This window comes from Hylobates moloch, unplaced genomic scaffold (genome assembly GCF_009828535.3).
Source record: "Hylobates moloch isolate HMO894 unplaced genomic scaffold, HMol_V3 SCAFFOLD_19, whole genome shotgun sequence".
In the NCBI taxonomy this organism is placed as follows: Eukaryota; Metazoa; Chordata; class Mammalia; order Primates; family Hylobatidae; genus Hylobates; species Hylobates moloch.
The window spans coordinates 73022954-73045618 of record NW_026652294.1 but is presented as its reverse complement, the minus strand read 5'-3'; the positions used below and the strand labels follow the sequence as shown (position 1 = coordinate 73045618).

The 22665-nt window shown below is 39.1% G+C and overlaps 1 protein-coding gene across 4 annotated transcripts in view; it reads left to right on the top strand.

Annotated features, from left to right (window-relative positions):
- The first annotated feature begins 944 nt into the window (after positions 1 to 944).
- The window catches only part of RIC1 (RIC1 homolog, RAB6A GEF complex partner 1), a 169615-nt gene continuing 147894 nt past the window's right edge, over positions 945 to 22665 (top strand). For all 4 annotated transcript variants that reach the window (XM_058431380.1, XM_032138760.2, XM_058431381.1 and 1 more), the window contains exon 1: positions 945 to 1309. In XM_058431380.1, coding sequence (XP_058287363.1) covers positions 1166 to 1309 — 144 coding nt within the window. In that variant the 5' untranslated portion in view covers positions 945 to 1165. The remainder of the gene's footprint in view (positions 1310 to 22665) is intronic.

The window sequence follows — 22665 nt, the reverse complement described above, 5'->3', positions numbered from 1 at the left end:
CCATTCCACACCATATCCCCTCAACCCTCCTTCTATTCAGACGTTACCACTGGGTTAATCCGTGGAAAGTTACAGTTAAGGTGATACCTGGGGTCCAAAAGCTAAATATGGACCTACGCTATCACCAGTCCCTTCCAGTTCTAAAACTAAGTCCAAGCCTTTTGCAGCACGAAAGAGATAGCCTCCTCTCATCTAAAGTTATGGCTGGTAAGACTCAGACGAATGGAAACTGTTTCAAAGACACAGATTTAGAACTCTTGAAAGGCAGAAGACAGAACTCAATACTTTCACGGTGAGTGGTTTGTTTACTGATTAAATAAACGCTCCCTTAGGTATGTAAGCTCCATACGGGCAGGAGCTTCATCACCAGCTCTCACTGCAGACCCCGGCATTAAAGGAGCTCACACGGTAAGAGCCCTCACCGCCCACCATAGCCACAGCGGCCGGCAGCCCAAAGTGGGAAACAGCGCAGGGCGTCACGTGACTCCAGTTACCCCCGGCATCCGGCCCGCCCCCACCGAGACCCCGCCAATCCGGAAGGGAGGTCCAGTTTGGCCAGGCCAGGGCGTGTTCCACGGGCCCAGTCGCCTTGCTGCTGCGTTATCCCTACACTCGCCCCACTTGCCTCGGAGTCTCAGGCGGTTGCCCAGGTCCTCCCGGTAAAACCCTGGAGATTGCTAGGGAGAGGAGCAAGGGAGGGGCCGGCGCGCAGAAGTGCCAACGCAACCCGGCTGCCGGGCGACGCTTAGGCGGAGCTTCTGGAAACAGCTAGGGAGACGGCAGGAGTCTCCAAAGCGCGCGCGCCGGCCCTCCCCAGCTCGACCCACGCGGCGCAGCGTGGTGACGCCTGCGCGGCCCGAGGAAGGGGCGGGGCCGGGGCGGGCCTCCGCGCTCCTCCCGCCCTCTCTCTGTCCCTACTCTCCCTCCCCTTCCCTCCCCCACACTCGGCCCCGTCAGCTTGGGGGTGCCTTCGTCGCGCAGCCTCGCGTCGGCCCGGCCCGGCCAGGCCAGCGGGCAGATGCCCCGAGCTGCCGCCGCCGCCGCCGCCGACTCAGCCGGTGGCGGTGTGGGAGGCGGGCGACCAGCCCGGGGCCGCTGAGTGTGACGGACGCAACTGGGGGCGCCGGGGGCCCGGGGCCCCGGCGTCGGTGGCTCCGCACGGACCATGTATTTTCTGACCGGCTGGCCCAAGAAGCTGCTGTGCCCTCTGGGGAGCCCGGCCGAGGCGCCTTTCCACGTTCAGTCCGACCCGCAGAGGGCTTTCTTCGCCGTGCTGGCCGCGGCCCGCCTCAGCATCTGGTACAGCCGAGTAAGTAGAGCCGCCCGCCGCCTTTCGCCGCTGCCTCCCCGGCCTCCCGGCGCCGTCCCACCCCCAACTTCCACCCAGAGCCTGGGACCCCTGCCCCTTAGTGCCAGACCTACCTGCCTTCGCGGTCCGCGTCCTCGTTCCACCGAATTGGCCGCACATGCCCGCCGGCTCCAGGCACGTCCTCCAGCCGGCGGTCCGGGGTGGATGAAGTCGCTGCTGCCGAAAATCCCTGAGCCTCCCCGCGTTGGACCGACGGCTGCGCCGTGCAGACTCCGCACGCTCCACGGCCGAGCCCAGACTTGTTCTTCCCTCCCTTCCCCCATTCCCCGAGGAATAAATTTGTTTAAACTTTCCACAATTAGAAATCCGGCCGCTGTGGTGCCCCAACCCTCTAAGGTCGTCGTTTTGGAGTTAGGGAAAGCATCTTGGGCTTTACCCAGCGCCAGACTTTACAGGCCTGTAATAACTTATTTCTGGAAACTACAGCCTGAATTCTTTATTCTTCACTAAAGGTCTGGTTATTTAACTCCCCTCTTTAACCCCAACATCCCTTCCCCACTTTCGAGTTGGTCTTTTTGTTAGCTGCTGCTCTTGGACTCTTCGGAATAGGGGGTTAAAGGAGCGGAAGTAGAACTCAAATCTGGCCGCACAACTCCCAGTTATAACACCTGGAAATAATAAGACCGGGGGAGCATGGAACTGAATTCTGTTTTTGCTTTAAGTCCTGGTTATCTTTTTCTTTCTTGTATTGGATTACTCAGTAGATATGAGAAAGAAATAAGTGGTGGATGGGATACTCCCTACTCTCTGCAAATACTGCTATAACTTTGTCTATGAGAACGACAGAGTTCAGAGTATAAAAATGCTTTTTTTCTCCCCAAAGAAGGCAGGACCAATCGATGTCAGAGTGAAGTTTTTCTCCTTTCCAAGTTAATTTGACCATGTGGGGGGGGGGATAGGTTGTGACCTTGTCCTTATTAGGTCTTCGTGAAATACTGGTTTTAGTTTCTTAAAATCCCCAAATCTTTGTGTGTTACTATTCCATTGCCTGTAATGCCCTTGACAGTCCTCACCCACATCCCTGGTAATACTGGTGATGGGATTTAGTGACAGGTAATTCTGGTGTCTCCTTTGACTGTCATAGTTGGGCTGTAAATCAGACTATTTGCCATCAAGTTTTGGCTGATCTAATTTTCAAATGCAAATCAGAACAAAACAAACTTATAAAATCGTAATACCAACAATATGACTATTTTGTCTAGTGCTTGATTGTATTTTGAATATGTATGTATGTGTATATATATATATAAGCATGTGTAAATATATATAAAGTATCATCTGGTTCCTAAATGAGATACTCGTTTACAATGTAATGCCAGTTGAATAATTTTTAATTTGTTTAGGTGTGTATAACTCTTAACTTTAAAGCACATGCAGAAAAAATAGAACTTGAATTTAAATTGTCTTTTGAATTTAGTACATAATTCCTTTTGAATGTAACAAATTTAGACTTTACGTCTAAAATTTAACTTTTCTTACCTTTAAAAAGGCAGACCTAAGTTAATTTTAAATAAAAGTAAACAGCATGACGTATGAATGGACCAGAAGCCTGTAAACCACTTTATTCTCCCATAAGAGAAGCATAAAAATTTGCTTTAATTTAGGGACATTGTGAATATTCTTAAGAATGTCTATTGTTTGGTTTTGGAGTTAGATACGTCATCTAGAAATCCACGGCAGTTCTGGAATTTAAACTATTCATACTCTTCTTTCAAATTCCCACCTCACATGCAGCTTCGTTTTTCCACAGAAGTCCAGGGACCCCTACTATTAACTTATATTGTGCACAAGTTAGGCTGTAGGGAACCCATGGGTTTAGAGGTCTGGAGTGAAATGAAATGCAGGGATACCTTGGAGGAGGCTGTATAGTACTGTAGTATGAGTGGTTAACCTTGGTCTCTGGGCACCAGCTTTGTTGTCACTTAAAAAAATCAGGTATTCGCGACGTCAAGAGATCGAGACCATCCTGGCCAACATGGTGAAATCCCGTCTCTACTAAAAATACAAAAAATCATCTGGGCGTGGTAGTGCACGCCTGTAGTCCCAGCTACCCTGGAGGCTGAGGCAGGAGAATCGCTTGAACCCAAGAGGCAGAGGTTGCAGTGAGCCAAGATCCCACCACTGCACTCCAGCCTGGCGACAGAGCAAGACTCTGTCTCAAAAAAAAAAAAAAAAAAAAAAATCAGATATTGAACCAAGTGATTATAAGGTGTATGATTACATGCCTGGATGAGTGGGATACATATGCTAGACTCCAGCTTCCAATCTTCTCTTCCTGGGATATGCCCTTTCTTACTGTGTATGAACGTTTTCGTGTTGATTTTCTAATTTCTAAACTTACTGAAAGTATATAAGTTAACTAGGTTAACAAACTTCATTTAAAAGTGAAAATGCCTTTAGGTAAATTAAAGGGCTGTCAGTTATACTTCCATAATTTAGAGTGAATTGGTTTGAAAAGTTCTCACGGAGCTGCTAAAAGCTTTGATTTTTGAGAGGCTGTAGATGCAAGTAATTTTATAATAATATTTGAAGACCTACAGGATTTTACAAAGTTGAAGTCTTACAGATGCTTGAGGGCATTTGAAGGCAGGGAGACATGCTCGTAGAGATGATAAAGCAAGATTTGCTTACCTGAAATTTTGTTAGGGCTCACTTAGTAAATCAAGCTGTCTTAGGAGTGATATATTTTAAAAAGAGAACTAGCCTTGTGGAAGGGACAGTCGTTTAGTAGTCTAAGCTGGTTGTTTCAGTGTTCAAAAGAATTGTGGAAATTGTATGTGTGCAATGATAATTCATAAGACTATGAATCTCTATGAAAATCTCTAACTGTACATTATATGGGTCTTCTAGTGAACTTTTATGTACTAAAATACCTACTGTCCTCTATTCTAAGTAGGTATTTGGAATTCCACTGTTTAGACTCATATCTTTTCAGAATTATTTCCTACCCCAAATTTGAGAAATACAGTATAGTGTTGTTTATGAACAAAAGAGCCTCTAGATAATCACTTAGCTTTTTTATATTGGAGCCCCAATATTATATTTTGGAGCCCCCCAAAAGGTGTTAAAAAAGGCTCAGTATGTGTAGGCTAGATTGGGGTGGTAGAGGTAGAACTTGACTGGGGGCAGTTGGTACATTTCTGCTAAGGTTATTGTAAAAGGACTAGTTTCAGCTTTGAGGATGAAACATATAAGGTAGGTTATGATTTATGATTGACATAGGTGTAGTGTGAGATGAATTACATTTTGTACTGTACTGAGGGCCCAGAATTATTCCTTTAATATACTAACTATGAATATGAAAGTCTATATATGTGAACATCAGAATGATATCTTTGAATTTAGCCATTCTAAATTAGATGTATAGTCATATCTCATTTTTCAGGTCACTGACTTTAAACATTTAAATTACCTTCAGAAGTATTTTTGAACACCAACTGTAAAAGACAGATGTGTATAAAAGGGATGAAGAGACATGTTACATGTTAGTGTGTTAGTGTGTTAGATGTTAGTGTGTTAATATGATAAATCTTGTGAGTTATCACTATTGTAGGTAGCTAATAAAAAGCTGAAATGGACAAATAATTACTAGGCTTATAAAATAAATTATATGTCGTTTAGTAATCCTGAGCAAAAAGTTAGTTCCCATTGGTATGTACTAATCATGGAAAAAAACAATGAGATGTCAAAAGAACCAAGCTTTGGATCAGGTATGTGATTAACTGTGTTGACCTCAGGAAGACCATTTTATTTGTATTTTCCCAACATTCCCATTTCTCACCCTTTTAACTCTATTACTCACTTTCTCCAGAGAGCCTTCTTTTTAAATTCACTGCTCTGAAGTCTTCTAGGGTTCGCTCTTGATGAAAGAATGGAGTTCAAACTCCTTAGTTTGATATCAGAGACACTCCCTTCTTGGAATGCTCTCTTGCCTCAATTCTGCCTGTCAGCGTATTACCCATCCTTTAACTGCTGTTGAAATCCTTTATGAGTCATTCTTTACCTACCATAACCATAAGTGTTCATTTTTCTGATGAACTACTGCTTCCCCCCTACTGCCAGCTTTGTTGAGGTATAATTGACAAATAAAAATTGTATATATTTAAGGTGTGCTGTGCGATACTTGGATCTACCCTGTGAGTTGATAACCACAATCAGTCTAATAGATCCACCATCTCAGACAGTTACCTGTTTTTTTGTATGTGGGATGAGAACGCTTAAGACCTATTCTCTTAGCAAATTTCGAGTATACAATATATGTTAATTATGGAAATAAATATCATTATTAACAATAGTTACCGTGCCCTACATTAGGTCCCCAGAACGTGTTCATCTTATACCTGAAAATTTGTACCTTTGACCGAAATACTCTCATTTCACCCACCTCCCAGCCCCGGTAATCATTGCTCTACTCTCTGTTCCTATGAATTTGATGTCTTTATATTTCATATATGAAATCATGCAGTTGTTTTTTGTCTTGCTTACTTAGTGTAGTGTCCTTAAGTTTCATCCATGTTGTTGCAGATGGCGGGATTTCCTTGTTTTTTAAAGGCTGAATAATATTTCATGTGTGTATGTGTATGTGTTACATTTTCTTCATCCATTCATCTATTGACAGACACTTAGGTTGTTTCCGTATCTTGGCTACTTTGAATAATGCTGCAATGAATATGAGAGTGCAGATACCTCTTTGAGATACTGATTTCAATTCCTTTGGGTATATATCTAGAAGTGGGATTGTTGGATCATGTGGTAATCCTGTTTTTAGTTTGAGGAACTTCTGTTTTCCATAATGACTGTACCGTTTTGCAGTCCCATCAATAGTGTACAGGGAGGGGATCCCTTTTCTCCACATCTTTGCCGACCTTGTTATGATTTGACTTCTTGATAATAGATATCCTAACAGGTGTGAGATATCTTACGGTTTTGATTTGCATCTCCCTGATGATTAGTGTATTGAGCACCTATTGGCCATTGGTTGTTTTTTGGGAAAACATCTGTTCAGCTCTCTTGTCCATTTTTAGGTTGTTTTGTTTTTTTCTTGCTACTGAGTTGTATGAGTTCCTTACATATCTTGGATATTAGCCCCCTTTTAGATGTATGGTTTGCAAATATTTTCTCCTATTCCATAGGTTGCTTTTTTGTCTTGTTGATTGTTTTCTTTACAATAACTTAATTTCATATAATCCTACTTGTTTATTTTTGCTTTTGTCACCTGTGCTTTCCATGTCATCCAAAATACCATCGTGAAAACAGATGTCAGGGTGTTTTTCCCCTGTTTTCTTCTAGGATTTACATGGTTTCAGGTTTTACATTTAAGTCTTTGATCCTTCTTCTTCTTTTAATTTTTGTGGGTACATAGTAGGTCTGTGTATTTATTGGGTATATGAGATATTTTGTTACAGGACTGTAGTCACCCTGTTGTGCTATCAAGTACCAGATTTTATTCGTCATCATCATTATTATTTTGAGACAGGGTCTTACTCTGTCACTCTGGAGTACAGTGTCATGATCATGGCTTACTGCAGCCTCGACCTCTTGGGCTCAAGCAATTCTCCCACCTTATCATCCTGAGTAGGTGGGACTACAGATGCTTGCCACTATGCCTAGTTAATTTTTTGTAGAGATGGGGTCTTGCTATGTTGCCCAGGCAGGTCTCAGACTCCTGGACACAAGTGATCTGCCCCACCTCAGCCTCCTAAAGTGCTAGGATTACAAACGTGGGCCACTACACCCAGTCCTTATTCATTCTTTCTATTTTTTGTACCCATTAACCATCCTTCCTTCCCCCTCCGTCTTTAATCCTTCTTGAGTTGATAGTGTAAGATAAGGGTCCAGTTTCCTTCCTTTGCATGTGGATATCCAGTTTTCCTAACACTATTGTGTTGAAAAGTCAGTGTTGCAAGATGTGTTTTCTCCATTCTTAGCACTTTGTGAAAGATTAATTGACCATATGTGCATGTGTGGTTTTATTTCTGGACTCCATTCTGTCACAGTGGTCTATGTATCTCTTTTTATGTCAGTACCATACAATTTTGATTACTAGCTTTATAATATACTTTGAAATCAGGTTGATATGGTTTGGCTCTGTTTCCCCACCCAAATTTCATCTCTAATTGTAATCCTCATAATCCCCATGTATGGAGGGCAGGACGTGGTAGGGGGTTATTAGATCATAGCGGCAGTTTTCCTTGGGCTGTTCTTGTGATAGTAAGTTCTCACGATCTGATGGTTTTATAAGTGTTTGACTGTTCCTTCTACACACACTGTCTCTCTCTTCCCTGCCCATGTAACAAGTGCCTGCTTCCACTTCTGCCATGATTGTAAGTTTCCCGAGGCCTCACCAGCCATTACAAAACTGAATCTATTCAACCTCTTTCTTTATAAATTACCAAATCTCAGGGAAGTTTGTTATAACAGTGTGAAAACGGACTAACACACAGGTAATGTGACACTTCCAGCTTTGTTGTTCTTTCTCAAGATGGCCTTGGCTATTCATGGGCTATCGTGGTTCTGTATAAATTTCAGGATTGTTTTTCTATTTATGTGAAAATATCATTGGAATTCTGATAGAGATTGCATTGAATCCATAGATTGGTTTGGATAGTAGGGACATTTTAACAATATTAATTCTTCCAATCGATGAACATAAGATATCCAGCCATTTATTTGTGCCTTCTTCAGTTTCTTTCATCAGCGTTTTATGGTGTTTAGTGTCGGTTAAATGTATTCTAAGTATTTAGTTTTTTTGATGCTACTGTAAATGGTATTGTTTTCTTTTTCTGTTTTTTTAGACAAAGTCTCGCTCTTGTCACTGAGGCTGGAGTGCAGTGGAGCCATCTCAACTCACTGCAGCCTCTGCCTCCCGGGTTCAAGCAATTCTCCTGCCCCAGCCTCCCGAGTAGCTGGGATTATAGGTGTTTCCACCATACCTGGCTAATTTTTGTATTTTTAGTAGAGGCAGAGTTTCACCATGTTGGCCAGGCTGGTCTCGATTCCTGACCTCAGGTGATCTGCCTGCCTCAGCCTCCCAAAGTGCTGGGATTATAGGTGTGAGCCACCACGCCCAGCCATGTTTTCTTAATTTATTTTTTGGATACTCATTGTTCTTATGTAGAAACACAACTTATTTTTGTATGTTGATTTTATATCTTGCAACTTTACTAAATTCATTTCTTAGTTATAAATTTTTTTGGGGGTTTTTAGGTTTTTCTAAATTTAAGATTGTCATCTTCAATTTTGCTTTTTCCTTTGAACTACTGCCTTATATCATAAGTTTTGCACTTATGCTTTATTTCTCCAACTAGATTGTAAGTTTCTGGAGCAGAGGAACTATCTTAATTTGTATGATCTGTAGTGCCTTGTACAAAGAAGATGTTTAATAAACATTTCTAATATTAATGAATTTAAGGTATTTGTCATACGTGTGGCACAGCATTTTTAAAGTTTTAGTGTTTTGATTTCTGTGAGAACACAGTAGGTATATATATTTATGATTTTTTTGTTTGTTTGTTTTTGAGACAGGGTTTCACTTCAGTTGCCCAGGTTGGAGTGCAGTGGCACAATCTCAGCTCACTGCAATCTCTGCCTGCTGGGCTCAAGCAGCTGTCCTGCTTCAGCCTCCCAAGTAGCTGGGACTACAGGTGTGCCCCACTGTACTTTTCTAATTTTTTTTTCTTTAATTTTTTATAGAGATGGGATTTCACCATGTTGCCCAGGCTGGTCTTGAACTCCTGAGCTCAAGTGATCCATCCACCTCGGGCTCCCAAAGTGCTGGGATTACAGGCATGAGCCGCTGCACCCAGCCATGAGATATTTTGTTAGTAGTGTGCAATTTGCAACAATCAATTCATGAAGCATTTAACCTTCATGTTACAAATAATCCATATGTACTCATAGTTATTTTAAAATATACAATTAAATTATTTTGACTGTAGTCACCCTGTTGTGCTATCACATACTAGGTCATACTCATTCTCTTTTTTTTTTGTACCCATTAGCCGTTCCCACCTCCCTTCCTATCCCCCTAGTTACCTTTCTCAGCCTCTGATAACCATCTTTCTACTCTATCACCATGAGTTCAATTGTTTTGATTTTTAGATCCCACAAATAAGTGAGAACATGCGATGTTTGTCTCTCTGTGCCTTGCTTATTGCACTTAACATAATGACCTCCAGTTCCATCTGTGTTGTTGTAAATGACTGGATCTCATTTTTTTTTTTATAACTGAATAGTACTTCATTATGTACAAGTACCACGTTTTCTTTATCCATCCATCTGTTGATGGACACTTTCAGTACTGTGTTGAATAACAATAGTGAAGGTGGGCATCTTTGTCATGTTCCTGATCTTAGAGGAAAGGCTTTCGGTTTTTACATACTCAGTATAATACTAGCTATGGGTCTGGTATATATGGCTTTTATTGTATTGAGGTGTGTTCCTTCTATACCCAGTTTTTTGAGGGTTTTTATGAAGGGATGTTGAATTTTTATGAAAGGCTTTTTCAGCATCAGTTGAAATGATCATATAGTGTTTGTCCTTCATTCTTTTGATATGATGTATCACATTGATTGATTTGCATATGTTGAACCATCCTTGCATCCCTGGGATAAATCCCACTTGTTCATGATGAATGATCTTTTTAATATATTGTTGAATCCCTTTAGCTTGTATTTTGTTGAGGATTTTCACATCAATGTTCATCAGAAATATTGACCTGTAGTTTTCTTTATTGATATGTCTTTGTCTGGGTTTGGTATGAGGGTAATCCTGGCCTTGTAGAATGAGTTTAGAAGTACTCACTCCTCCTGTATTTTTCAGAACAGTTTCAGTAGTATTGGTGATCTTCTTTAAATGTTTGTTGGAATTGAGCAGTGAAACCTCTAGGCCTTGGGCTTTTCTTTACTGGGAGACTTTTTATTACAGGTTCAAGCTCGTTGTTGGCCTGTTGAGGTTTTGAATTTCTTCATGATTCAATCTTGGTAGGTTGTATATGCTAGGGATTTATCCATTTCCTCTAGATTTTCCAGTTTATTGGCATATAGTTGCTCATAGTAGTTTGTGATGATCCTTTGAATTTTTGCGGTATCAATTGTAATGTCTCCTTTCTTATCTCTGATTTTATTTATTTGGGTTTTCTCTTTTAAGGTTTGTCAATTTTGTTTATCTCTTCTAAAAAGCAACTTTTTGTTTCTTTGGTCTTTTGGATTATTTTCTTCATTTCAAGTTAATTTATTTCTGCTCCATCTTTATTATTTCTATTACTAATTTTGGGTTGTTTTCTCTTGCTTTTCTAGTTGTTTAAGAGGCATCATTAGGTTATTTATTTGAAGTTTTTCTTCTTTTCTGAGACAGGGTCTCACTTTATTCTCCAGGCTAGAGTGCAGTGGTGCAATCTCATCTCACTGTAGCCTCAACCTCCCAGGTTCATGTGATCCTCCCACCTCAGCCTCCCAAATAGTTGGGACTACAGTTGCATGCCACCGTGCCCAGCTAATTTTTGTAGAGACGGGATTTCACCATGTTTCCCAGGCTGTTCTCGAATTCCTGAGCTCAAGCAATCTGCCCACCTTGGCTCCCAAAGTACTAGGATTCAGGCATGAGCCACTACACCTGGCCATTTTTCTTCTTTTATGATGTAGCTACTTATAGCTAGAAATTTCTCTGTTAGTACTGCTTTTGCTGTATCCTGTAACTTTTGATATGTTGTGTTTCCATTATCATTTGTTTCAATAAAGTTTTCAGTTTGCTTCTTAATTTCTGCACTGACCCATTGGTGATTCAGGAACATATTGTTTAATTTCCAAGTGTTTATATGATTTCCAGAATTGTTTTTATTGATTTCTGGTTTAACTCTATTATCAGAGAAGATGCTTAATATTATTTCAATTTTTTTGAATGTTTTAAGATTTGTGACCTATATGAGCAGTCCTTAAGTGATCCATGTACTGAGGGAAAGAATGTGTGTTCTGCACCCTTTGGATGAAATGTTCTATAAATGTCTGTTAGGTCCATTTGTTCTATAGTGCAGATTAAGTGCAATGTTTCTTTGTTGAGTTTCTGCCTGGGCGTTGGGTTCAGTGCTGAAAGTGAGGTGTTGAAGTCTCCAGCTATTATATTGAGGTCTAGCTCTCTCTTGAGCCATAATAATATTTGCTTTATATATCTGGGTGTGTTGGGTACATATATACGTATGATTGTTATATTCTGTTGCTGGATTTACTCTTGTCTCAGTATATAATGACTTTCTCACAATTTTTGTCTTGAAATCTATTTTGTTGGTATTTATGTAATTACTCCTGCTCTTTTGGTTTCCATTGGCATGTAATATGTTCTTCATCCCCTTATTTTCAGTCTATGCATACCTTTTTATGTGAAGTGTGTTTCTTGTGGGCGGCAGATCAGTGGATCTTGTTTTTTCATCCATTCACCCACTCTCTGTCTTTTGATTGGAGAGGTTGGTCCATTTATATTCAGTGCTATTATTGATAAGTAGGGACTTCTGCCATTTTGATATATATTTTCTGGTTGTTTTGTGGTCTTCTTTCTTTACTTGCTGTGTTCCTTTTAGTGAAGGTGGTTTTCTCTGGTGCTATGATTTAATTTCTTGCTTTTTATGTTTTGTGTATCTGTTGAGTGTTTTTTGATTTGAGTTTACTGTGAGACTTGCAAATACTATCTTATAACCCATTATTTTAAACTCATGACAACTTAACATTGATTGTATAAGCAGACAGACACACAAAAAGTGTTTAAAGTGTAATTAAAACTCTACACTTTAACTTCATCCCTCTGCTTTTTAACTTTTTTGTTCGTTGTTTCTCCTTGTACTATGTCTTGAAAAGTTGTAGGTATTTTTTATTGGTTCGTTTCATCAGTCCTTCTACTTAAGAGTAGTTTACACACTACAATAACACTCTTATAGAATAAGAGACATCATTAGGTTATTTATTTGAAGTTACAAAATAAGATTGTAATTGTGGTGTGTAAACTACTCAAGTAGAAGGTGTTGTACTCTGCTTGGCATTCTGTAACCTTCTCATACTTGAATGCTGATATCTTTCTCTAGGTTTGGGAAGTTCTCTCTTATCCCTTTGAATGAACTTTCTACTCTGGTCTCTTTCTCTACTTCCTCTTGAAGGCCAATACCTCTTTGATTTGCCCTTTTGATGCTGTTTTTTAGGCATGCTTCACTGTTTTTTGTTCTTTTTTCTTTTGTGGTCTCCTCTGACTATATTTTCAAGTAGCCTGTCTTCAAGCCCACTAATTTTTCTGCTTGATCAGTTCTGCTTTTAAGAGACTCTGATGCATTCTTCAGAGTGTACTTACTATTACCAGCAAGTTGTACCTTCCGATGGTTTCTTCTTGGTCATTAAATACTCTTTTCTTTCAGATTGAACAACTCCCTTTGGCATTTCTTGTAGGGCAGATCCAGTGAACTCTCTCAGCATTTTTTGTCTGTGAAGGTCTTTGTTTCTCCTTCATGCTTGAAGGATATTTTCACTGGATATACTGTTGTAAGGTAAATGCTTTTGTTTCTTTGTTTTTTTGTGAGCACTTTTAACATATTGTGCCACTCTCCCCTGGCCTGTAAGATTTTTACTGAAAAGTCTGCTGTCAGACATATTGGAGCTCTCTTGTATGTTACTTGTTTCTTTTCTCTTGCTGTTTTTAGGATCTTTCTTTATCCTTGATAAACTATCCTTTGAGAGTTCGTTTGTAGATGCCATAAGGTAGTCTTTTTTTTTTTTTTTGGATGGAGTCTTGCTGTGTTGCCCAGGCTGGAGTGCAGTGGCGCCATCTCAGCTCATTGCAAGCTCTGCCTCGTGGGTTCACGCCATTCTCCTGCCTCAGCCTCCTGAGTAGCTGGGACTACAGGTGCCCGCCACCACACCCGGCTAATTTTTTGTATTTTTAGTAGAGATGGGGTTTCACTGTGTTAGCCAGGATGGTCTCGATCTCCTGACCTCATGATCTGCCCGCCTTGGCCTCCCAAAGTGCTGGGATTACAGGCATGAGCCACCGCGCCCGGCCGCCATAAGGTAGTCTTCTTTAGGTTAAATCTGCTTGGCGTTCTGTAACCTTCTCATACTTGAATGCGGATATCTTTCTCTAGGTTTGGGAAGTTCTCTCTTATCCCTTTGAATGAACTTTCTACTCTGGTCTGTTTCTCTACTTCCTCTTGAAGGCCAATACCTCTTAGATTTGCCCTTTTGATGCTGTTTTTTAGGCATGCTTCACTGTTTTTTATTCTTTTTTCTTTTGTAGTCTCCTCTGACTATATTTTCAAGTAGCCTGTCTTCAAGCCCACTAATTCTTCTGCTTGATCAATTCTGCTTTTAAGAGACTCTGATGCATTCTTCAGTTTGTTGATTGCATTTTTCAACTTTAGAATTGCTGCTTGATTTTTAAAAATTTAAATTTCTTTGTTTAAAATGTGATAGAATTCTGAGGTCCTTCTCTGTGTTATCTTCAATTTCTTTGACTTTCCTCAACATAGCTATTTTGAATTCCTGCCTGAAAGGTCAGATATCTATCTGTCTTTTTCCAGGATTAGTCCCTGCCTTACTTAGTTTGCTTGGTGGGGTCATGTTTTCCTGGATGATCTTGATTTGATGCTTGTAGATGTTCATTGGTGTCTAGGCATCAAAGAGGTAGGTATTTATTGTAGTCTTCGCAGTCTGGGCTTGTTTGTACCTGTCCTTTTTGAGAAGTCTTTCCAGTTATTCGAAGGGACTTGGGCCCCAAGCCCAATAGTGCTGTGGTTTTTGCAGACTCAGAGGTACTGCCTTGGTGGTCTTGGATAAAATCTGGAAGAATTATTTGGATTACCAGGTAGAGACTCTTATTCTTTTCTGTTACTTTCTTCCAAACAAATGGAGTCTCTCTCTGTGCTGAGTCTCCTGGAACTAGGGATGTGGTGATGCGCTGATGCAAGCACCCCTGTTGCCACCACCACTGAAACTAAGCTGGGTTAGACCTGAAGCCAGCAGAGCACTGGGTCTCATCCAAGGCCTGCTGTCACCACCACCTGGCTACCACCTATGTTCACTCAAGGCCCTAAGGCTCTACCATCAGCAGGTGGGCAGGTGGTGAAGCCAGCCAGGTTTGTGTCCTTCCCTTCAGAGTGGCTCATTCCCCAAACCCCAGGCCAGTCCAGAAATGCTGTCTGGAAGCCAGGGATTGGAGTCAAAATTCTTAGCAATTTGTCTGATATTCTGTTCTGTTGTGGCTAAGCTGGCAGTCAAACCGTAACACAAAATTCTTCCCACTTTTTCCCCTGTCCACAGACAGAGGAGAATCTGCCTCTGTGGCCACCACTACCACAGGGCCATAGTGGGTTCTGCCTGGCAACTGCCGGACAGTCGTCTTCAGGTGTTTATGAATCATTAACATAATCCATATTATAGTTAAATATTTATTTGGAGTTTAATGTGGACTAGATGTTTTACATCATAGTAAGCAAAGTTTCTCAAATTTAAGTTCTTTTTATTTCTCATTCATGACTTTTGCCCTGTTCTCATACTGCCTATTCATTGTAACTTTTAAACTTGAAAGTCCCTTTCAAAATAAATGAATTTATACTTTTACCATAAATGGGAATCTAGTACCATTTATATGAATAGAAGGTATTATGAAGGAATACAATAAAAACAATTTTATAAGGCTGGGCACAGTGGCTCACACTTGTAACCTCAGCACTTTTGGGGCCCTAGGTGGGAGGATCACTTGAGCCAGGAGTTCAAGATCAGTCTGGACAGTATAGCGAGACCCCCATCTCTATAAAAAATAAAAATAAAAAAATCAGCTGGCCATGGTGGTGCATGCCTGTGGTCTCAGCTAATCTGGTGTCTCAAGTGGGAGAATTGTTTGAGCCTGGGATGTCTTGATTCATAAACACATGAAGATGACTAAAATCTCATTTTAAATTTGATACTGCTTTTTCTTCTGTGGCTTTCTTGTTTTCATAGATCATGTCAATATAGACACATACTGGGAACCAGGAGTTTGACTGATTCTATGTGAATGACCGTATAGTATTTAAATTTTGATGAACTACAGAGTAGTTTGATCCTAGGAGGTTGAGGCTGCAGTGAGCCATGATTGCACTATGGCAACCCAGCTTGGATGACAGGATGAAACCCTTTCTCAAAAAAAAAAAGTTATGAAAAATATGGTTTCCTGCCAAACTCGTAATTACTCCTTTGTTAAAAAGGACAATTAGCCCTTTTTATGCAAGGTGCTTAAAAATAAACTAGCACCTCATTCAGATATTCTCCTTACGTAAATAAAAAAGATTGAAGAGGAGTTGAAAAAAGATTTTTTTCGTATGTGATTATTTACTTCAGTATTTGCATGTCATCTAAAATGGTGATACAGGACCTGCATTAAAGTGTTCCACCTGTATTAGTTTCTTAGGCAATTTATTTAATCAGAAAAAATAAAATAAATTTACAATTTAAAAATATTTTGGAATTTACACCTGCCACAAAATGAGACAGTTTCTTCATTCAAATTTCTTACTCATGAGCAGGCCATCAGTTGGTTGGAATCAGAGAGCTTTCTTACCTTTAAGTTACAATGGCTTTCCTTTGAGTTGCTGTCACAAATCTACTGTCCCCCAAGTGGTTTACCTTATTTCAACCATAAATCATACATAAATTTACCTATGAAAATTTGGATATTATTGTAGATAATACTGTAGAATTTGCTATGGTTTAAATTTTTAAGAGCTTTGAGGTGCATAAAAATACATCTAAGTGTACGTTGATTTTTAGTAAATTTATAGTGTTGTGCATCCATAATTACAATCTAGTTTTAGAACATTTATTATCAGCCTTAAAAAGTACTATGCCCATTTGTCATCAGCCTCTTCTCCCATTCCAGCCTCAGAAAACTTTGGCCTACTTTTTGTCCATTTGGATTTAGCTTTCCTGGAATTTTCATATTAATGGAATCATGTGTTATATGGTCATTTGTGTTTGGTTTTTATTTAGCATAGTGTTTTTGAGGTGCATCCAGGTCTTAATATTTCTTTTTTCAAAATGTGTGTAAACTAAGGGGTACAAGTACAGTTTTTTTACATGGACATATTGCACAGTGGTAAAGTCTGGGCTTTTAGTGTAATCATCAGCTAAAAATGTGCATTGTACACATAAGTAACTTCTTATCCTTTATCCTCTTCTCATCCTTCTGAGTCTGATATCTATTATTCCACACTCTATGTCCGTGTGGTAGTATTCCTTTTTGTTGCCGAATATTTTTCCATTATTTGGATGTGCCACATTTCTATCTCCCTTCACCAGTTGGCAGGTATTTGAGTCTTTGTTAATAATACTCTCATTTTGAATCATTGTGAGTAATGCTGCTGTAAACATGTGTATACATGTCTTTGTGTGGACAAATGTTATTCTTCCAGAGAGATACCTAGGAGTGCAACTACTAAGTCATATGGCAAGTTTAACTTTTTGGTAAAGTGCAAAACTTTGTTCCAAAGTGACTGTAGCATTTTACAACCCCACCAATAATGTATGGAAGTTTCTGTTTCTCCACACTCGTTCTAGAGGGTTTGTAGTGGTGTCTTATTTGTGGCTTTAATTTGGTGTTTTTCTGATGACTAAAAAATGTTTGGCATGGTTTCATGTGCTTATTAGCTATTTGTATATCTTATTCCATTTATATATCTTATTAGCCATTTCGCTATACCTATGTAGTTAATTATCTATTCAAATCCTTTGTCCATTTAAAAAAAATACAGTAATCTGTTCTTGGGTCACTGCGGCCTCGAACTCTTGGGCTCAAGTGATCCTTCCACCCCAGCCTCCCTAGTAGCTGGGACTACAGATGCACAACAACATGCCTCACTTATTTGAAAATTTTGTAGAGACAGGGTCTCCGTAAGTTGCCGAGGCTGGTCTTAAACTCCCATTGTCAGGCTATCCTTCCAAAGTGTTGGGATTACAAGTATGAGCCACGATGCCCAGACCATTTTTGTTTAAGTGGAATATTTCTCTTATTATTGAGTTGTAAGGGTTCGTTATATGTCTTGATACAAATTATTTAGCAGATATATACTTTGCAAAGGTCTGCAGTGTTAAGTACATTCACATTGTCATGTAACCATTACCACCATCAGTATCCAGAACTTTCATTTTCATTTTCCCAAACTGAAACTTCATACCCTGTAAACAGTAATGCCTGGTTTTCTCGTCCCATCAGTCCCTGGAAACTACTATTGTATTTTCTGTCTTTATGAATTTGATTAGTATAGGTACCTCAGACAAGTGGAGCCACACACTATTTGTCTTTTTGTGATTGACTTATTGCACTCAGCATGTCTTAAGTTTTATCCATGCTGTAGCGTGTACCAAAATTTCCTTCCTTCTTAAGGCTGAATGATACTGCACTGTATATGTACGTACTGCATTTCGTTTTATTCATTTATCTGTTGATGGACACTTGGGCTTCTTTTACCTCTTGGATATTGTGAATAATGCTGCTGTGAACATGGGTAGACAAATATCCAGATCCCTGCTTTACTTGTTTTGGGTACATACCCAGAAGTGGACCTGCTGTTTCATTTGGTTATTCTATAGGTTTTTTTTTTTTTTTTTTGAGAAATTTTGCTTTTTTTATTTTATTTTAAGAAATTGCCATATACTGTGTTTCCACAGTGCTACATCATTTTACATTCTTACCAGCAATACAGTGGTTCCAATTTCTTCACATCCTTACTAGCACTTGTTTTCTGTTGTTTTGATGATTTGCCATTCCATTGGGTCCAACGTGGTATCTCGTGGTTTTGGTTTGTATTTCCCTAATGATTATTAATGTCGAGCATCTTTTATGTACTTGTAAGTCACGTGTATGCCTTCTTTGAAAGCGTCCGTTGAAGTTCTTTGCCCATTGTTTTTCCTGGGTTATTTTTTGTTGAGTTGTAATGCTTCATGTATTCTGGGTGTAATCCTTTATCAGATATGTGGCTTCTAATATAGTTATGCTCCACGTAATGGCATTTTGAGATGTTTCTGTCAACAGACTGCATTATACGATGGTGGCCCTATAAAATTCTAATGGAGCTGAAAAATTCTTCTTGCCTTGCGACAATAGAAATTTTATATAGTGTAATGCATTACTTTTTCTATGTTTAGATGTATTTAGATATAGAAATATTTACCATTGTGGCACAATTGCTTATGTATTCAGTACAGTAATATGCTATACAGGCTTGTATCCTAGGAGCAATAGGGTATACCATATAGCCAAGGTGTGTAGTAGGCCATAACATCTAGGTTTGTGTTAAGTACACACTGTGATGTTCACATGATGACAAAATTGCCTAGTGATGCATTTCTTGGAACTTATCCACTCTTGTTAAAGTGACACATGACTGTATTTTCTTCTACTTCAAGGGTTACATTTTTACTCCCTTGGTAGTAGCCATTGATGCACAGCATTTTCAATTTTGATGAAGTCTGTCTTACCTATTTTTTTTTTGTCGCCTGTGCTTTCAGTATCATATCCAAGAAACTGTTGTCAATTCCAAAGTCATGAAGTTTTTGGCTTGTGCTTTCTTCTAAGAGTTTTATAGAGTGAGGTCTTCTGTTTAGAGTTTTGATCATTTTGAGACAATTTTTGTATATGGTATAAGATAAGGGGCCAGCTTTATTTTTTTACACGTGGATATCCAGTTTTCCTAACGCCATTTGTTGAAAAGACTTTCTTTCCTTTTCCACTTTGAATGGTCCAGGTAGCCTTGTGGAAAGTAACTTGACTATTTATGCAAAAGTGTATTTCTGGACTCTGTTTTATTCTGTTGGTCTATACGTGTATCCTTGTGCCAGTACGACAGTATTTTGATTGCTGTAGCCTTCTAGTAAGTTTTGATTTGAGGAAATGTGTGACATCCAACTTTGTTATTTTCAGGTTTGTTTTGTCTATTCGAGGTCTCTTGGGAATCCATATGAATTTTAGGATGGATTTTTCTGTTTCTGCTAAAAATGCTGTTAGGATTTTGAAAGGACTTACATTGACTATGTAGATTGCTTTGGGTAGTATTGACATCTTAACTATTAAATTTTCTAATCCAGGAACAGAGGATATCTTTTCATTTATTTGTGTCTAATTTCTTTCAGTGATATTTTGCAGTTTTCACTATAGAAGTCTTTTGCCTGCTTGGTTAGGTTTAGTCCTAAGTACTTTATTCTTTTTGATGTTATGGTTTGCTGATTTTTCTGTGTTGATTTTGTATTCCGCAGTTTTCCTGAATTCATTCAAACAGGTTTTTTGTTGTTGTTGAGGAATCTTTAGAGTCTTTACATATCAGATCATGACATCTTCAAACATATAATTTTACTTATTCATTTCCAAGTTAGATTTCTTTTATTTCATTTCGTTGCTGATTGCTCTGGCTAGGGCTTTAGGTATTACGTTGAATGGAAGTGGTAAGAATGGGCATCTTTGTCTTAATTCTGACCTTAGAGGAAAAGCTGTCCATCTTTTCACCATTGAGTTTGATGCTGGTTACAAGTTGTTGTTTTGTTTTTTGTTTTTTTGTTTGTTTGTTTTTTGTTTTTTGTTTGTGTGTGTGTGGTGGTGGTGGGGGGGGGGTTGTTGTTGGTTTTTTCCTGCACTGTTGCCCAGGCCGGAGTGCAATGGTGTGACCTTGGCTTGCTGCAACTGCCACCTTCCAGGTTCAAGCAATTCTTCTGCCTCAGCCTCTCAAGTAGCTGGGATTACAGGCGCCTGCCACTATGCCTGACTAATTTTTTGTATTTTTAATAGAAACAGTTTTTGCCATGTTGTTCAGACTGGTCTCGAACTCCTGACCTCAGGTGATCCACCTGTCTCGGCCTCCCAAAGTGCTGGGATTACCGCTGTGAGCTATCACGCCTAGTCAGGTATAGGTTTTTTATATATGGCCTTATTTTGAGATAGTTTGCTTCTATTCATAGTTTTTTGAGTATTTTTAGCATGAAAGGATATTGAGTTTTGTCAGATGTTTTTTCTGACTAAGTTGAAATGATTATCTGTTGTTGGACACTTAGGTTGATTCCATATCTTTGCTAATGTTAACAGTGTGGCTGTGAACTTGGGGGTGCAAATATCCCTTTGATGTATTTATTTTGTTTCTTTTGGATAAATACCCAACAGTGGGATTGCTGGATCATATGGTAGTTCTATTTTTACTTTTTGAGAAATCTTCATACTGTTTTTGGTAATGGCTGTACTAATTTATATTTCCACCACAGTGAGTTCCCTTTTCTCTGCATTCTCATCAGCATCTGTTGTCTTTTTAATAATTGCTATTCTAACTGCGTTAAGATGATAACTTGTGGTTTTGATTTTCATTTTCCTCGTGATTAGTGATGTTGAGCCTCTTTTGATGTACCTGTTGGCCATCTATATGTCCTTTGAAAAAATGTTTATGTCTTTTGCCCACTTTTTAATGGGAATGTTTTGTTTTAACTGTTGAGTTGTTTGAGTTCCTTGTATATTCTGGTTTTTAATTTCTTGTCAGATGAATAGTTTGCAGATATTGTCTACCATTCAAAAGGAAGGTTATTTGTTTACTCTTTTGGGTTGTTTCCTTTGCTATGCAGAAATTTTTTAGTTTAATATAGTCCCATTTGTTATTTTTGTTTTTTTAGTATCTGGAATGTTTCCCCTCTGTTTTCTTCTAGTAGTTTTATACTTTTGGTTCTTTCGTTCAGGTCTTAAATCTGTTTTCAGTTGATTTTTGTATATGGGGAGAGGCAGTCATCTAGTTTCATCCTTTTGCACATGGATGTTGTTTTTCCAGCACCATTTGTTGAAGAAGGTGTTTGCTCCCTAATGTATGTTCTTCGTGACTTTGTTGAAAATCCATTGGCTGTAATTTCTGAGTTGTCTATTTTGTTGAGAATATTGGTCTATGTGTCTGTTTTTATATCAATACCATATTGTTTGGCTCATATAATATAGCCTTGATATGTTTTGAAGTCAGGTAGTGAGATGCCTCCCGCTTTATTCTTTTTGATCGGGATTGCTTTGGCTTTTCGGGCTCTCTTGGTTCCATGAGAATATTAGAATTTTTTTTTCTATTTCTTTGAAAAATGAAGTTGATATTTTGATAGGTATTGCATTGAATCTGTACATCACTTTGACTAGCTTGATCATTGTATGTAATTCCTCAGATCCATGAGTATGGACTGTCCATTTGTTTCCTCTTCAGTTTTTTCATCACTGTTCTCTAGTTTTCCTTATAGAGATCTTCTACCTTCTTGGTTAAATTTATTCTAGTTTATTTTTTGTAGCTACTATAAATAGGATTGCCGTCTTGATTTCTTTTTCAGCTAGTTCGTTATTGATGTATGGAAATGGTACACATTTTTGTATGTTGATTTTGTGTCCTTCAGCTTTACTGAGTTTGCTTATAAGATCTAAGAGATTTTTTTTTTTTTTTTAAGACAGAGTCTTACTCTGTTGCCCAGGCTGGAGTGCAGTAGCGTGATCTCAGCTCACTGCAACCTGTGCCTCCTGGGTTCAAGCGGTTCTCCTGCCTCAGCCTTCTAAGTAGCTGGGACTACAGCCACCTGGCACCATGCCCGGCTAATTTTTGTATTTTTAGTAGAGACAGGGTTTCACCACATTGGCCAGGCTGGTCTCAAACTCCTGACCTTGTGATACATCTGCTTAGCCTCCCAAAGTGCTGGGATTACAGGCATGAGCCACCATGCCCAGCAGATCTATGAGTTTTTTGGTGGAGTTGTTAGCTTTTGCTAAATATAAGATCATGTCATCTGCAAAGAGGGACAATTTGACTGAATTTTTCCAGCTAGGATGCCTTTTATTTCCTTTTCTTACCTGATTGCTCTGGCTAGGACTTCCAATACTGTGTTGAATAGGACTGGTCAAAGTGGCATCCTTGTCTTTTTCAGTTCTTAGTGGAAATGCTTTCAGCTTTTTCACATTCAGTGTGTTGTTAGCTGTGGATTTGTCATATATGGCCTGTATCACATTGAGGTATGTTCTTTCTATACCTGATTTGTTGAGTTTTTATCATGAAATGATGTTGAATTTTATTAAATGCTTTTTCTGTATTTATTGATCATATGTTTTTTGTCCTTGACTCTGTTGATGTGATGTGTCTTTTATTGATTTGTATATGTTGAACCATGTATTAGTGCATTTTTACCTGCTATAAAGAATATTCGAGACTGGCTAATTTCTGAAGGAAAGAGGTTTAATTGATTCACAGTTCTGCAAGGATGGGGAGGCCTCAGGAAACTTAAAATTATGCTGGAAGGCAATAATTT